We start from the raw sequence: 18,032 nt of genomic DNA on the forward strand, positions 1-18,032 counted from the left end.
CTGCTCTTGTCCCAGCTGTAAAGCAAGTTTTTATTCTGGAATAGCTGGCCTGGGTCAAACTAAAGGACCACAGATGGATATAACCCAAAAGATAACTCCAGTTCCAGGGCCCTTGTCTTAGGTCACCAGGGATTATCTTTAGCTTTCCAAGAGAAGGAGTTAAGTGACCAAGAAAATTCATTGATCTTACTGTGTCTTTAGCCCAGGAGTCCATACAAATGGCCCCATGCCAAGAGCAGTGAGGCTGGCAGGCGGGCATATAGAGGGAGAATGTGGCCTCTTCCTTTGGTGTGCAAAACACCAAAAGGTGCAGTCATTTCCTTACTTCAGATACCTTGTAAAAGCACATGGACTGGCAGGGCAACTGGACACTTTCTTACCACTTGCCTGATTAGCAATGCAGGCACCCACCCTGCCCTTACACTCAGCCCCACATGAACACTTCATAGCCAGTAGAGAGTGGGCCACACAGACCTCCTCTCTTCCTTATGCCATCTACTTCTTCCTTGCAGAAGCCCTCCCTCTTCCCTTCTTTCTCAGGAAATAATCTTTGTTCACCATTAATTGAGCCCTCACCTTCTCCTGTGACTTGGAAGTCTCCAAAGCCTCCACTGTGTGCCAGGCATCTCGCCACTTGCTCTTGTACATCTTTCAGTTCCTGGGGGAGGAGAAGGGAAAGGAGACATACATTCATTCATTCACTGAATATTTGCTGGGGCCAGAGCTTTGGATGCTGGGTGCTAGATTCAGCAGGACAAAGATCTGCCCTGTGTGTCTCACATTGTAGTGGAGGAGACAGATGATAAACAGACAGATACAGACTGAGCAGAAAAATAAAGCAAAACTGACATAGAGATGGACAGTGTGCTATTCTAGATAAAGAAGGCCTCTCTGCAGAGGTTATCTTCAAAGTGAGAAGGAACTGCCCCTCAACGGGGTGAGAGAGTGTTTCATGCACAGCCTCGGAGATGGGAAGAGCTTGATGTGTTCGAGATGAAGCAAGAATTCGGGTATCATTGCACACATTCAGATATGCTATGATTTCCCTTCTTCAGTTTATTTCTCCCTCCTTGTTGTTTTGTTTGGTTTGGTATTTTGTCCCAAGTTTCTCAAGAAATCTAACATACCACATTGCTGGGATTAGTCTTACACGGCACACAAGATTAAGTCTGCTAACACACTGACAGACACACACATAACTTTTGGATCTTATTTAGAATGTCTTATGGTAAAGGAGCATATCTCACACCTTCCATTTTTTACTTGCATTACAATGCTGCCTTCTGCTACTGTAGGCTTAGAAGGGAGGCCTCTTGCCCCTTCCCAATTTCTGCATAGGCCTATCCCCAACCATACCTTACCCAGTGGGTAAGAAGGGAGCTCTGGTAGTGTAGTGCCTAAGGTACTTGACTGCTAATCAGAAGGCTGGTGGTTCAAACCCACCAGCCACTCCTCGGAAGGAAGATGGGGCAATCTACTTCTGTAGTGATACTGCCTCGGAAACCCAAGGAGGGGTCGCTATGAGTCGGGTCCAACTCGATGGCATATAACAACAACAACAAGGAAGACAGTCTTGATAGTGTTAAAATAAAGATTGCAGTCTTTTGCTCCTTGGTGTAAAGCTCAGGAGTTGCATGTCATCCAAGCAGGTGCATACGCAGGAGAGAAAATGGGAAGTTCCTCACCTTTTCTACCAAACTCCACTCAGCAGGATATACTTGAACCACACCCTCACTGTGCCTGTGTGAATACCCCCATTAATGTATACAACACACCCAGGAGAGCATCTTACTATGTACTGGTTTTCTTTTCAGCTTCCTCGAAAGAATTGACAGTGTCAGTTTGGTTGACTACACACCCACAGATCAGGTATGTGGAATCTAGAGCCTGTGACCAGCCTTTGAAATATCTGAAACATGAGTCATTTTCAGTATTGTCTGGTGGTTATTTTTAAAATATTAAGGAAAATTTTCTTAAAATAACTGTTGTTGTTGTTATGTGCCGTCGAGTCGGACCCAACTCATAGCAACCCCTCCTTAGGTTTCCGAGACAGTATCACTACGGAAGTAGATTGCCCAACCTTCCTTAAAATAACTACTTCTTGCAAATTCCTTGTGCCGCCCCTATGTGCGAATATGGTATGTTTGCCAAACCTTGCTCCCCTTCCTTAGTGCTCTAAAACTTATTAGATGTCTGAAATTGCCAATACTAAAACATTTCATCCACAAAATGTTGTTAGGTGATGTTGAGTAGGTCCCTATTCATGATGACCCCATGCACAACAAAACACTACCTAGTCCTGCATCACCTTCATGATTATTTGCCGAGCTGACAATTGTGGTTCATAAATATTTTCACTGACTGATTTTTGATAGATCATCAGGCCTCTCTTCCTAGTTGTCTTAGTCTGAAAGCTCCACTGAAGCCTGTTTATCACCATAGCAATACACAAGCCTCCACTGGCCAACCTGTGTTCACAAAGTGGATTGGTTGGGAATCAAACCCTGGTCTCCTGCATGGAAGGTGACAAGTCTACCACTGAAACACCACTGCCCTCTATCTGCAAAATAAAATAAATAAATCCATTGCCATCAAGTCAATTCCAGCTCATAGTGACCCCCATTCGGTTTCCAAGGGGGTAAATCTTTATGAAACTAGATTGCCCCCTCTCCCTTCCACGGAGGAGCTGGTGGGTTTGAACAACCAACCTTCTGGTTAGTGGTCAAGTGCCTTGGGCAGTGCATCATCAGAGCTTGTTATCTGCAAAACAGAAGCATGCAGTTCTCACTGCTCCTACAACTGTCAACTGAAAAACTGAGTCTTCACTCTCCAGCTTTGTGACTTCCCCTGGCCCTATCTTAGGTCAGATTCTGTGGGAAGTTTCCAAGGGTGATCCACCCCACTATGAGTTGGATCCGACTCATAGCAAAGCCCCCCTTTGGTTTCCAAGATTGTATCACTACAGAAGTAGATAGCCCAATCTTCCTTCTGAGGAGTGGCTGGTGGGTTTGAACTGCCAGCCTTCTGGTTAGCAGTTAAATGCCTTAGGCACCTACACCACCAGAGCTCCCTACACTTGTGAAAGCAGAGAGGGATGCTCTGTGCCCCACTGGAACCACTGACCCTCAGGCATCTGCAGAGACTTATTCATTCAGGGAGCCCCCACCCCTTCTAGAGTTTGTGTACTCCAACAAGTTAGAAGGGTCTCCATTCAAACCAGACCCTCTGATATCTCCCCAGCATCTGATCCCCTGGAGAGGGTGGGTTCCTTGGACTTGGGCCCCTCCTGGAGGCTTGCTCTCTTTCCTCTGGAAGTCTGAGCTCCACTCTCCCCCAAAGTTCTCTCTCTGAGGCTGACTCCAGGAGCTTAAAATTATTTACCGAGCTTGGAGGCTTCCTAGTCTAGAGTCAGGCCCCCTCCCCTTTGCAGAAAGGCTGCCCTGCTTCCTCAGGATCATAATGATCAGAAAACAGCCCTGATCCTTCACAAATGTTCCGGGAGATGTCAGCTTTGTGAACTTGTGTGGTGCTGTCATACCCTCATGCTTTGTAATGATTATTTACTCCAGCTCATCTTTTATCTTGGAGAGGATAGACTATCAACTAGCATCCAGTCCATGAAATTCATGATTTGTGAATGCAGAGTTGTGCTTCCTTTGGTTTCTTAACCACACGATTCTGAATTCATTCAGACCCCAGCCATTCCAGCTATAGCATACTCAGCTCTATGATGTGGGTGTTAGACACCGTTTTGGTTATCCAGTGCTCTATAACAGAAATACCACAAATGTATCATTTTAACAAACAAGGATTTATTCTCTTAAAATTTAGAAGGCTAGAAGTCCTAGTTCAAAATGCCAGTTCTAGGAGCTGGGTGATAGCCCCTCGACTTTAGGCTTTAGCTCTGCCTCTTACTCCTGGCCTACTGGCACTGGAGGTGTCTCTTAACTCAGGCAGCTGTTGACTGCTGAGGTTAACAAACCCAAGGTCGACAATCCCAAGATTGGCAGACAACATGGCAGGCCACAAAGACTCAGCCAAATGCAGGATCCAGATGTGCCAAAAAGTTCAAGACCTTCCTCAAAACATCTCCTTATATACTAGAAGCAGACCATATCACTAAGGCAGCTACTCAGCTGCTCACAGTAGATTCCATCATAGTGTTAATTACCAGTCTCACATTGAAGAATAACTACATCCAGCTGCCCAGCCACTCAAAGCCAGGCCCAGCTAAGTTGATGTATAACCTTAACTACCATAGACATGTAACAGTCAGATGCATCACAAATGATAATTTTTGCTTTTGCAATTGAGGGAATTTGTTATTTGAAAAGCTGTTATTTTCACCACACCTAAGCCTTTAATTTTGAAAGAGAACAAAGACATAACTTTGTCTGTTCTTTTCTTGCTTTCAGGACCTTCTCCGATGCAGAGTTCTGACATCAGGGATTTTTGAGACACGGTTCCAAGTGGACAAAGTGAACTTTCAGTGAGTCTGTGGTTAAGAGTATAGCCCTCTGTAAAGTGGGGGGTACGGTCCCTCCACACACACTTTGCTATCATACAAAAGGCCACCCCACAGAGCCACAGTGTCCAGGATGCCTAATGCCATGATCTGTGGTGCTAACAGTGAGATAATGGCAGCTTATATTGGGTTTTGAATTCTAGAAAGGGTTGAATTGTTGGTTTTTACCATTTACTTTAAAGTAGAAATGAGAATACCTAAAAGGAAAACAATATTTTCATCCCAGATGTAGTAGATTTGGGAGACCCATCCAATTAATTCTTCCAATATTTGGTCTATGTGGTCACAGTTTGAGAACTAAAAAGAGCTACTTTTTTTTTTTTTGTCTCCTTTGGGGTCTTCTGGCCTAACCAAGCACAGTCTCCAATGAATAAGCCTTCTTTCTTCATTTTATTCCTAATAATACAAATAAAGGTTGATCCTCCCTCCACAAAGGCTTCTTCACCATACACTCTACCACCTCCCCACCTGCTGCCATTACCCTAGCTCCTACCCATTCCTTCCCCCAACTCCTGGCTCATCCACTTCAGTTCATCCTACTCATTTAGGGCAGTGAGTAGGATGAGCTGCAGTGGATGAGCCAGGAGTTGGGGGAAGGAATGGGTAGGAGCTAGGGTAATGGCACCAGAGACACAAAAAGGTTAGAAATGTCTGAAAGAATTAGGGTGGGTGCAGAGGACAGTAATGCCCAGTAGAGGGTGATGGCTTAGCAAACAGGTACCCTGAGCCTGCAGCTTGAGAAAAGGGGGCAGGAGCCAGGCTGTGTGCCCTGAGAAGTTGCTGGGTATGCCTGCCTAGAATACAAGACGGAGGGTAACAGAACCCCTGGCAGGTCCCTGAACAGAGCTGTGGTGAAACTACAAGAGGTGCAGATAGCAACAGACCAGAGACAAACATGAGATAGTCATAGAGATATGACACACACATTCTGGGACTGGGACACACCATAAGAGGGATCTGTCCCAGGCAGAAACTTAGCATGTGCTTAGAGAGGCAAAGTGTGGTTCAAACTAGTAACAGCTTCATTTATTAAGTGCCTACTATATAACCCAGGACACTGTGGCAGCTGCTTATGCATTATCTCTGATCCTTACACCTACCTGCAGACTAACAGATGAGGGGACTGAGGCTGGGAGAGGCTGAGTAATTGGTAGCCCCAGGTCACATGGTGTGGTCCAGTCCATGCTGGGAATTGTAGCTCAAGCTGGCTCCACTGCTGATACATGAATGGCTACATCCTTTTGACAGCAAAGTAGACAAGCAAAAAAGTGTGTAACTGTTTCCTTGTTTCCCCAAATTAACAACTTTCTTTGCTCTTCCAGCATGTTTGATGTTGGTGGCCAGAGGGATGAGAGAAGAAAGTGGATCCAGTGCTTCAATGGTAAGTCATAAGTTCTCAGGAAGGCAGTGGCAGGTCTGATGCTCACCACCACTGCTATACTTATGGATTCTTGGATTAGATGTGCTCTAGTGTAATTAACACGTAAAATTTTTATTCTGCTAGTGCCTTAAATGTGCTAAACAAGGAATGGGTAGCCTCCTCATCATATACATTCCTGGAACAACCCATGCTCATTCAGCTCACTCTTACAGTCACTGAATAGTCATTTCCATGGAAAGCAGTAGCTGTTGGGTGTGTAGTTTATCACAATCCCATGGTGAATATCTGTTTAACTAACGTGCTTCCTTTTTCTCTTGATTCCACTAAGATGTCACTGCTATCATCTATGTCGCAGCCTGCAGTAGCTACAACATGGTGATTCGGGAAGATAATAACACCAACAGGCTGAGAGAATCCCTGGACCTTTTTGAAAGCATCTGGAACAACAGGTTATACAAATAATAAATTGAATCCCACCACTGGATTAGGAGCTCTGGTAGCGTACTGCCTAAGGCACTTGACAGCTAACCAGAAGGCTGGCAGTTCAAACCCACCAGTCACTCCTCGGAAGGCAGGTTGGGCAATCTACTTCCATAGAGATACTGCCTCGGAAACCAAAGGAGGGGTCGCTATGAGTTGGGTCCGACTCGACAGCACATAACAACAACAACAAACCACTGAATTACTAATATCCTTTTCTTAAAAATACCACTCAACTCATGTTAATCTTCAGATACAGTCTCTCCTTACCGATAAAACCCAAACTTCAAGAGGTGTCTCTCTTAGTCCATCTAGTGTGCAGACATACTCAGAATGGAGTGTCTTCCTGCTGAGGTTCTAGCTGAGCTTTGTCAAGAATATTTAAATCTCTGTTTTGAAAGCCTTAGGTTTCAAAATTGGTTTCATTTGATTCTTAAAATTTAGAAAATGTCAGTGTAAGACATCCATATCAAGATGGTCTCTAAGATCTCTTACAAAATTACAGCACAATCATGTTTGTGACTGCTTGTATTGCAAAGTAGCACTGGAAGTCATTATTTCAGAAAGGAATACCTACCTATCAAAACACACACACATACACAGAGTACATACATGTACATATACAGTTAAAAGTCAGCATTTTTTTCCTGAAACATTTAGAAGAAAATATCACCATGGAGGACAGGAACAGATCAAATTAAGCAAGCATAAGTTGACCTTCCAAAAGGTTTGGATAATCAGTAAAAGTACTTCTCTAACAAGTGCTCACCAACTCCTCTCAGTTTTACAGTATTGAGACAGTTAATGAGAAAGAAAAAAAGGCAGGAATAAATAAGAAATACTGGTATAATACGTAGGGATATTATAGAATTATTATAAATTTATAAATACCAAAACCAAAACCTACTGCCATTGAGTCGATTCCAACTCATCGTGACCCTGTAGGACAGAGTAGAATGGCCCCATAGTATTTCCAAGGCTGTAAGTCTTTTCAGAAGCAGCAGACTGCCACATGGAAGAACAGCTGGTTGGTTCAAACCACAGACCTTTTGGGCAACTGAGTGCTTAACCACTGCCCCAGCAGAGAATGAATGAATACACACACACACACACACACACATATATATATATTTGTACATATATACACACACACACACACATTATATATATATTAAATATTATATATAACATATATAATATATACATTATATATAATATATATATTAAAATTATGTATGTGTATATAAAAAATACATATATACATACACACACATGTATCACATGAGAAAATGACCACAGTATTATTCAATAAAAAAGCAGATAACACCATGATCTTAATTTTATAAATACATGTGATGGTAGGAAATAACCTGGTGATAAAAATACAAAAATTCTAATAGTAATTAATTGTCTCTGGGTAAATTACATTAGGTTTTTTCCTGTATATCTTTCTGTAATTTAGGGTTAGTTTTTACAGTTATGTATTTTATAATTAAAAGAAACAGTGACACTGTTTCCATTTTGAGGGAAATAGAGTGTGCTTTTAATTTTTTATTAAGAATCCTGAGTGCTATCAGTCAGCTTGTTTACTTCGAAGTAATGTAATTTCCAAAGGCTGCGCTGATTTGCAAAGTTAAACAAGTAGTAATCCCACTCTCATCTCCTATTTAATAAGCACAGAAGAAAAGGGCAGAGACCTGTCCATGTTTCACCTTCACTGTGAGGGTTTGCTTGTCATGGAAAGTGTAGTGAATCTAGGTCATCATCGTCCTTTGATTTGAAGACCCTTAAACTACAGTGAGAGGAGCTCTGGTGGCATAGTGGATAAGTCATTTGGCTGCTAACCATAAGGTCAGTGGTTCAAATTCACCAGCCGCTCCGCAGAAGGAAGATGGGCAATCTACTTCCATCAAGATTTACAGCCTTGGAAACCCAATGGGGGTCGCTATGAATCGGAACTGACTTGATGGCAGTGAGTTTGGCTTTTTTGGTTTTAGACTACAGGGAAAAGGAGGCCTGTTCAAAGGAGGCCAGGGAGGAGAAGGAACAACCAAACCAGCCACAAATTAAGTTCTGTGTGATTAACTGGGGAATCAGGTATTATGTTAACTCTTTAACTTCTAGATTAAGTTTTCTGAGGCTTTCACATTATACCACAAAAATCCCAATGTATTTATTATATAAATAAATCTTAGCTTTGGTACCAATAGATTTATATCCGCAGAGAGTTTGAATTAGAAAGTGCTAAATTAACTAAGCTATATTTGTTTATCATGGTAAGAATGTCTTGCTTACAGATGGAATGGAGAATTGAGATATTGGTCAAATGATTCTAAATCCTGTACATTTTCAGGAAGATAACAATGGTGTCCTTTTAACTGAATAATAATTTCTACATTAGAGGAACTTTTATGTTGTAGTACATGTGAAATGTGCATGTTTACTTCTCCTTTTCAGGTGGCTGCGAACCATTTCTATCATCTTGTTCCTGAACAAGCAAGACATGCTGGCAGAAAAAGTCTTGGCAGGGAAATCAAAAATAGAAGATTATTTCCCAGAGTATGCAAATTATACCGTTCCTGAAGATGGTAAGATTTCCAGACGAGTTTCTGCTGGATTAATAATGTTCCTGTTTTTTCAGTAGTCCTAACAGAGCTCCGGTAGCATAGTGCCTAAGGCATTTGACTGCTAACCAGAAGGCTGGTGGTTCAAACCCACCAGCACTCCTAGGAAGGAAGATGGAGCAATATATTTCCGTGGTGATACTGCCTCGGAAATCCAAGGAAGGGTCGCTATCAGTCAGGGTCTGACTCAACAGCACACAACAACAACAACAACAGAACTCAATCAGTACCGATGAGTCCCAGGACTTCTCAATGCATTTAAATCAGTCTTTTACTGACCCTATCCTAAAATACAGGAATATTTAAAAGTCCTATTTAGGATTCCAGTTAAAAAAGAGAAGTTTTGGGATGGGGGTATCAGTGCTATGTCTCTTCCGTGACCTCAGGTGAATTTGTACTGTGACCTGGGTGCCTTGTTAAGCCATTTACATAGACTTTCTCATTTGATCCTCACAGTAGCCCAATGTGGTCATTTTTATTATTTTCATTTTTTCTGAGAAACTGAGGCTGACAGATGTAAAGGAGCTTTTCCAAAAGTACTCGGGCAGAGACTATGAATGCCAACTTGAAAGAGTTCATTGTTCCAAGGCCATGCTTCTACTCAACAGGCTTGCCTGCTCTTGTCTGCAGCTTATGCTTGAGGTGCAACATCAGTGGTTTCCAGTGAGAGTGGCCACCATTCTGGCTTGCCTGAGGCTGAGGGTATGCAAGGACACAGGACTTTTAGTGCTAAAGCCAGGAAAATTCCAGGAAGCTGAGAAGATCTCATCACTGTATTTTCCACTAAAACTCATTTGTTTTCAGTGTACACAAGATAGAAATTTGTTTTCAGTGTCCACAAGATAGAAATCACATTTTTAAAGGCAAAAAATTACCACTTTCTCTTAAAATTTGAGTTCCAAACTAGAAAAAGCACAATGAAGTGGACTTCCCTAAAAGCTTCAGTAAAAATTGCAGAATTTTTCAAAATTAATCTTTGAAGGTTGGGCAATCTACTTCCATAGTGATACCGCCTTGGAAACCCAACGGGAGGTCACTGTGAGTCGGGTCCTACTCAACAGCACATAACAACAACAACAATGTGAAGAAAAAAAAGAACAACTTTGCATTTCTAATTATATTTCTTACTCATGTTCAATTTCCTTTTCTTCAAAATGGTAGAGGCTTTATATTCATAGAAAATCCTACATCACACTGGATCTTTTAACAAAGCCCTCATGCTAATTATTTTCCTCATTCCTGTAAAAAGAAGGTAAAAATTTGCTTGTGTGCTAACTTTTCTCATAGGCTCACTAAACCCCCATACTCATAAACTACTTGAGCAGTATCTGTAATTTACACCAAAGTGAGCCACAGTGTAAGTTAACACAAGTTTAAAGTCCAGGTTCTTTCTGAGGGTCAAATCATTTCTAAATCCAGTTAAAATCCATCATATCCTCTGTAGTGACCTGCGTTAGCCTGTTGGTGTGCTTCCTAAAACTAAGGTGCCCCTTACTTGAGGGAATTCATCAGTCTTCCCTCTTACTGGCATCCCTGTTAGCTTTTCCCCATCACCACCTCCCCACCACCCGCTTCTGTCATCAGCTCATAATACCTACCTCCCACTTCTTCCCTCTTCCTTCCTCACTGTCAACCATGTCCTGTCCCTCCTTCCCTTCATTTCACCTGCTGCCACAGGTCCTTCTGACCACCTTGTGTCTGGTCACTCAACTTTCCAGAACATTCTTTGAACTTCTGCCAAAATCATCTCTCTGGCATCTCTGCTTACTCCCCGCAAGGGCACCACCACCACTAGCTTCATCTCACCACATTGCTGGCCATGTTGACAAGCCTCATAACTGAGCACTTGCTCAGTGTTCCACTGCAGGCTCTGGGACAGTACCTCTGCTCATGTTCCCGTGTGGGCTGTAGGGTGGCTGCTTCCAGACCCCCTGATCCTGTTGCTGTGGAAGCACCAACCACCTCTGGGCCACCAAGACCCCTACTGCAGCCTGGACCCATGTCCCACTCATCATTCCTCAACTCTGACTTACTCAGCAATAATAAGGAGAGAACTACTAGTTCATGTAACAACATGGGTGAGTCATTATACTGAGTGAGAGGAGCCTTGGTGGTGCAACAGTAAAGCACTTGGCTTCTGACCAAAAGGTTGGCTGTTTGAACCCACCCAGCAGCTCTGTGGGAAACGGGCCAGGTGATCTGCTTCCATAAAGATTATATCCAAAGAAAGAGACCCCAGGTAAGCAAAGCAGTACCACAAAAGAAGAACAAAGTAGGAGGCTTTGCATTTACAGATCTCAAAACCTATCATACAGCCATGGTAGTCAAAACAGCTTGGCACTGGTACAATGACAGACACATAGACCAAGGAAACAGAATTGAGAAACCAGACATAAATCTATCCACCTATGAACAGTTGATCTTCAACAAAGGACCACAGTTCATTAACTGGGAAAAGACAATCTCTTTTACAAATAGTACTGGCTAAACTGGATATCCACTTATAGAAAAATGAAACAAGATTCATACCTCAACCACATTAAAAAATAAAACTCAAGATGGATCAAAAAGCTGAATGTGAAACCTAAAATTATAAAGATTATCAAAGGAAAAATAAGGGCAAACATAGGGCTCCAATTTATGGCATAAATAGACTATCAAAAATAACTAAAAATGATAAACAGCTGAAGATAAACTAGATGACTGGGACCTCCTAAAATTAAACACTTATGTGTGTCAAAAGACTTTTCCAAAAGAGTAAAAAGAGAGCCTACAGACTGCAAAAATATTTGGGCAACAACGTATCTGTCAAGGACCAATCTCTAAAATTTATGGAAAACTTCAACACCTCAAAAACAAAAGACAATCAAATTAAAAAGTGAACAGAAGACAAAAGCAGACACTTCACCAAAAGAGACATTCAAGGCAGCCAACAAACACATTGAGAAATGGTTGCAATCATTAGCTATTAGAAAGATGCAAATGAAAACAGCAATGAAATATCATCTCACCCCAGTAATAACAGCAAAATTCAATAAAACAACAAATGCTACTGAGAGTGTGGAGACTGTGGAAGCCTCATAACACTGCTGATGGGACTATAAAATGGTACAACTGTGAAAACAGTATGACACTTCCTTTAAAAGTTGTAAACAGAAATACCATATGGTCCAGCAATCCCACTACTAGGTATATATTCTAGAGAAATGAGAGCCATGACACAAACAGATATATGCACACTGATGTTTATCAGAGCTTTATTCACCAAAAAGATAGAAACAATTTAATTGTCCATCAGTGGATGAATAGATAAACAAACTAAGGTACATACACACAGTGGAATACTATGGAATGTTAAAAAAATAATAAAGACTCCACGAAGCACCTCATTAACACAGATGAATCTGGAGGGTTCATGTGGACTGAAATAAGCTAATCACAAAAAGATATATATTATATGAGACCAAAATGATAAAAAGTCAAGAAAAAGTTTACACATAGAAGGAAACCTTCTTTGATGGTGACCAGGAATGGGAGGGTAAGTCACTAACTAGACTCGTAGTAATGGAGGTGAAGGGAAGGGCAATATACAATAAGGGAGAGGGCAGCACAACATGACCATCATAGAGGAAATCACTGGGGGGTGTGCAAGAGCAAAAGACAACATTATATATACAATCCTACAATAAAAGTAGTAACAAACAACATCTATGGGTAGACACACAAAGAGACATGCAAGCTGAGCAGATGTGGGAAGGCAAGCAGGAGTATGTGCATGAGCGTATGTAAGTTTGGCAGAGGATATTTCACATACATATTTGTATGTGCTGTAATACAGAATATTGTAAAGCATGCAGGGGACAGGCTCTGAAACCTTTTAGTCATAACCAAACACCCTGAGAGAATGACTCCCTGGTTTAGGGACTTAGGACCACATTTTCAGGGGACATCTATATCAATTGTCATAACATAGTCCACAAAGAGAATGCTCTACATCGTAGTTTGATGAGTAACGACTGAGGTCTTAAAAGCTGTGAACAGCCATCTAAGATGCCACTATTGGTCTCTCCTCATCCAGAGCAAGGAAGAATGAAAAAATTCAGCATGGAAACAATTAGTCCAGAGGACTAATGGACCACATAAACCACATCTTCCACTACACAGAGACCAGCAGAACTAGATGGTGCCCAGCTACTACAACCAACTGCTCTGATCAGGATCACAATAGAAGGTCCTGGACAGAAAGGGAGAAAGAAAAACACAAAAACCTAAAAAAGACCAGACACTGGTGAAACCATCGAGACCCTTAAACACCCTTCAAGCCTGGAACTGAACCCACCTCCATGGCTCAACCTTCACCCAAACAATTGTTGTTGTTGTTGTTAGGTGCTGTCGAGTCATTTCCGACTCATAGCGACCCCATGCACAGCAGAACGAAACACTGCCCAATCCCACGCCAGCTCCATGATCCCTGCTATACTTGAGCCCATCATCGCAGCCACTGTGTCAATCCATCTCTTTGAAGGCCTCTCCCTCTTTCGTCGACCCTCCACCCTACCAAGCATGAAATCCTTCTCCAGGGAATGGTCCCTTCTGACAACATGGCCAAAGTAGGTGAGATGAAGTATGGCCGTTCTCGCTTCCAAGGAGATTTCGGGTACACTTCCTCCAGGACAGATCTGTTAGTTCTTTTAGCAGTCCATGGTACTTTCAGCATTCTTCGCCAGCACAACTCAAAAGCAGCAACTCTTCTTTGGTCTTCCTTATTCATTGTCCAGCTCTCACATGCATACGAGGCAATTGGAAATATCATGGCTTGTGTCAGGCGCACCTTAGTCCTCAAGGAGACATCCTTGCTCCTCAGCACTTGAAGCAGTTCCTTCGTGGTTGACCTTCCCAATGCTACACGTCATCTAATGTCCTCACTGCTGCTTCCATTGCCATCGATTATAGAACCAAGCAATGTGAATTCTTTGACAACCTCAATCTTCTCTCCATTTATTGTGATGCTGCTCATTGGTCCAAGTGTGAGGATTTTTGTTTTCTTTATATTGAGACGTAACCCATACTGCTCGGAAGGAAGGTTGGGCAATCCTACTTCCGTAGTGATACTGCCTTGGAAACCCAAGGAGGGGTTGCTATGAGTCAGGGCTGACTCGACGGCACATAACAACAACAACAATCCATACTGCAGGCTGTATTCTTCAACCTTCATCAGTAAGTGCCTCAAGTCATCCTTACTTTCAGCAAGCAAAGTTGTATCGTCTGCGTATCTCAGGTTGTTAATGATTCTTCCTCCAATCCTGATGCCACGTTTTTCTTCATATAGTCCAGCTTCTCGGATTATTTGCTCAGCATATAGATTACCCAAACAATAGATAGGCCTCTAAAGTGAATAATAACACCAACCAATAATACCAATCAACCATACGAGACAAAAAGGGCAGCATTTGCCCCAAAACAAAGCTCAGAGGTAGGAATGGGCAAGAGAGAATGACAAATGGAAACAAGGAACCCAGGAAGGAAGGAAGAAGAGTGCTGTTACATTCAGGGGAGTTCAACCAATTTCACAAAACAAAATGTGTATAAATTGCTGAATGAAAAATGAATTTGCTCTATAAACTTTTACCCAAACCATAATTTAAATGAATTAATGATTTATATATATACATACACACACACACACACACACACACACATATATATATACATATTATATATAATGGCCAAGGAAACCCTACAGAGCAGTTCTACTCTGTCACATAGAGTTGCTATGAGTCAAAATCAACAGCACAGTCAACAATAATATGCTGAGTGAAAGAATCCAAGTAAAAAAAGCCAAGCCAGCCAGCTGCTGTTGAGTCAACTCCAATTCATGGTGACCCTATGTGTATGGGAGTAGAGCTGTGCTCCATAGGGTTTTCAATGGCTGATTTTTCAGAAGTATACTGCCAGCCTTCAGAGTTGCCCCTGGGATCAGTTAGCAGCTGAGCATGTTAACCCTTTGCACTACCCAGGGACTCTGAGCAAAAAAAGTGTACATGCTACATGAACCCATTTATATAAAATTCTAGAATATGCAGACTAATCAAGAGTGACAGAAAACACATCCACAGTTGCCGGGGAATGAGAGAGAGGGTTGTGAAAGAGAGAGAATAATGTGGATGAGAGCTAAGGAAACTTTGGGAAGTGCTAAAATGTTTATTTTTATCTTTATGATGATTTCACCACTGGGATGCATATGTTAAAACTCACCAAATTGTACTATTTTAAATATGTGCCATTTTATTGTATGCCTGTTCCACCTCCCCATAGCCCACCTCTTCTCACCATAACCTGTCCCTCCTCCCCACTGCCAGTGAGCTTGGAGGTGAAGACAGCACTGGAGTTTGGTGTAGTCTTTTTCCAATGAAATATTTTCATTTTATTCAGGAAATTATCCATCCAAAAATAAGTTTTATCATGCTGTAGATATTAGAAATAAAATTATTTGGGAAGATAAGGAAGGAATTAAAATTACATTTTAGTTTTTGCCTCACCAAATATGTGTTTTAATTCCATGAGTAATACATACAGCAGTCCAACTATTTTGATTTTTTTACGTTTTCCGTAGAGTTGTATCTTTGTTTCACATTGCTTAAATAACATTCCATCTTTGATTTTTGCAGCAACACCAGATGCAGGAGAGGATCCCAAAGTGACAAGAGCCAAGTTCTTCATCCGGGATCTGTTTTTGGTAAGTCATTTTAACCTTTGTCTTTCTTCAACCTAAGCGTTTTCCTGTTCTTTGCAATTTTCACATTTACCTGATCTCATTTAATCTTCCTCCAAAACTCTCAGAGATGACAGAAGATACTGTCACCTTCATCTCACCACTGTGCAGATGGGGGCAGAGAGGTTAGGTGTCTCACCTCAAGCCACATAGATTCCAGGCAGCAGATGGTGTCCAGAGTTTGCTCAGAGCATAGCTGCCCCTCTAGGGAATGGCCCTTCAATGAGGTAAGCCTGGTCCACTTGTGGTTTCCAAGAAGGGCCTTCGGCAGAGTATGCAGTACAAGCCCCACGCTTTGGGGCCACACCTGCTCCAGGCAGAAACTTTCACAAGTCAGCATCCAAGTGGGTCCACTCAGATTCAGACAATTTCCCCTTTTTATTGCAAAATAATTTCAAACTTACATAAAAAGTGAAAGAACAGTACAAATAACTCCCATAGACTCTTCACTCAAGTCAGCCAATTGTTTGCTCTGTGTGTGTATGTGTGTGTATGTGTGTGTATGTATCCTTTTGTAAATAGCCTATAGCGTGTAGAGTGTATGAAGAAAAACGTGGCATCAGGATTGGAGGAAGAATCATTAACAACCTGAGATACGCAGACGATACAACTTTGCTTGCTGAAAGTGAGGACGACTTGAGGCACTTTCTGATGAAGGTTGAAGAATACAGTATGCAATATGGATTATGTCTCAATATAAAGAAAACAAAAATCCTCACAACTGGACCAATGAGCAGCATCACAATAAATGGAGAGAAGATTGAGGTTGTCAAAGAATTCATGTTGCTTGGTTCTACAATCGATGCCAATGGAAGCAGCACTCAGGACATTAGATGACGTGTAGCATTGGGAAGGTCAACCGCGAAGGAACTGTTTCAAGTGCTGAGGAGCAAGGATGTCTCCTTGAGGACTAAGGTGCGCCTGACACAAGCCATGATATTTCCAATTGCCTCGTATGCATGTGAGAGCTGGATAATGAATAAGGAAGACCGAAGAAGAGTTGATGCTTTTGAGTTGTGGTGCTGGCGAAGAATGCTGAAAGTACCATGGACTGCTAAAAGAACTAACAGATCTGTCCTGGAGGAAGTGTACCCGAAACCTCCTTGGAAGTGAGAACGGCCAGGCTTCATCTCACCTATTTTGGCCATGTTGTCAGAAGGGACCATTCCCTGGAGAAGGATTTCATGCTTGGTAGGGTGGAGGGTCGACGAAAGAGGGAGAGGCCTTCAAAGAGATGGATTGACACAGTGGCTGCGTGATGAGCTCAAGTATAGCAGGGATCATGGAGCTGGCACAGGATCAGGCAGTGTTTTGTTCTGCCGTGCATGGGGTTGCTGAGTCGGAAACGACTCGACGGCACCTAACAACAACAACAACAGAGTGTGTGGCTGGCCATGAGTTGTTACTAGCTTGATAGAGGTGACAAGACACACCCAGGAGCATCTTCTCAGTAAAACCAAAACTGCAATCAGCATTGGCCACCAAACATCTGTCAGCCGACTGACTTTACTTCTGCAAACAGGAGCTCTGCACCCAAGCCTGGCTGGAGATACATGGCCTTGCAGGTCCAGACCAGCTGTCTTCAACAGGGATGCCTGCAGTCTGGTGACCTAAGGGCTTGACTAGACCCTCTTGCACTTTCAGGAGCCCCTCTCCCACCTTCTCCCCAATACAGAGGCCATGTGGGCTGCCACTCTTAATCACATATTAAATTAGAATGTATCAATGATGACAAATCAAATCTCTTTGAGATGTTCATCAAAGTAAGTTCTGAGGAACAGGAGTACCCTAGGAAGTTTCAAGTAGTACTGAGAAAGGGTTCTGTGGTTGGATAAGTTTGGGAAATGCCATGTTAAATAGCGACATTGATTTTTTTTTTTTTTATTGCAGGGCTTATCAGAACCTTTACTACCCTGATACACACTGTGAATCTCTACAGTAAGAGAGTTTAGCCTGTAGTATATTAAGGGATCCCTTTCTATAAAGGCATCTTGCAAGATTAAAGGGAGAAAAAAAAAAATCCATTGACGTTGAATTGGTTCTGACTCATAGTGACCCCATGAGTTATAATCTGCTTCACAGGGTTGTCTTGGCTGTAATTTTTATGGAATCACAACACCAGGCCTTTCTTCTGTGGTACTGCTGGGAGCTTTCTAACTACCAACCTTTAGATAAGTAGATGAAGGTTTCTCTCTAGAGTTTGAATAGTGGCAGGAGAACCATTCATTTTGGGGTGCTGGGATGTGGCTC

The 18,032-nt window shown here is 42.2% G+C and overlaps 1 protein-coding gene across 1 annotated transcript in view; it reads left to right on the forward strand.

Moving 5' to 3' along the window:
- GNAL (G protein subunit alpha L) overlaps positions 1-18,032 on the forward strand; it is a 158,958-nt gene that overhangs the window by 138,543 nt on the left and 2,383 nt on the right. Inside the window, exons 6-11 of the mRNA XM_007948918.2 lie at positions 1,815-1,869; positions 4,416-4,489; positions 5,848-5,906; positions 6,235-6,355; positions 8,844-8,974; positions 15,679-15,746. Of these exons, the coding sequence (XP_007947109.1) occupies positions 1,815-1,869; positions 4,416-4,489; positions 5,848-5,906; positions 6,235-6,355; positions 8,844-8,974; positions 15,679-15,746 (508 nt within the window). The remainder of the gene's footprint in view (positions 1-1,814; positions 1,870-4,415; positions 4,490-5,847; positions 5,907-6,234; positions 6,356-8,843; positions 8,975-15,678; positions 15,747-18,032) is intronic.

The sequence above is a fragment of the Orycteropus afer genome, unplaced genomic scaffold (genome assembly GCF_000298275.1).
Source record: "Orycteropus afer afer isolate SDZICR_OR568_19922 unplaced genomic scaffold, OryAfe1.0 scaffold00232, whole genome shotgun sequence".
Classification (NCBI taxonomy): Eukaryota; Metazoa; Chordata; class Mammalia; order Tubulidentata; family Orycteropodidae; genus Orycteropus; species Orycteropus afer.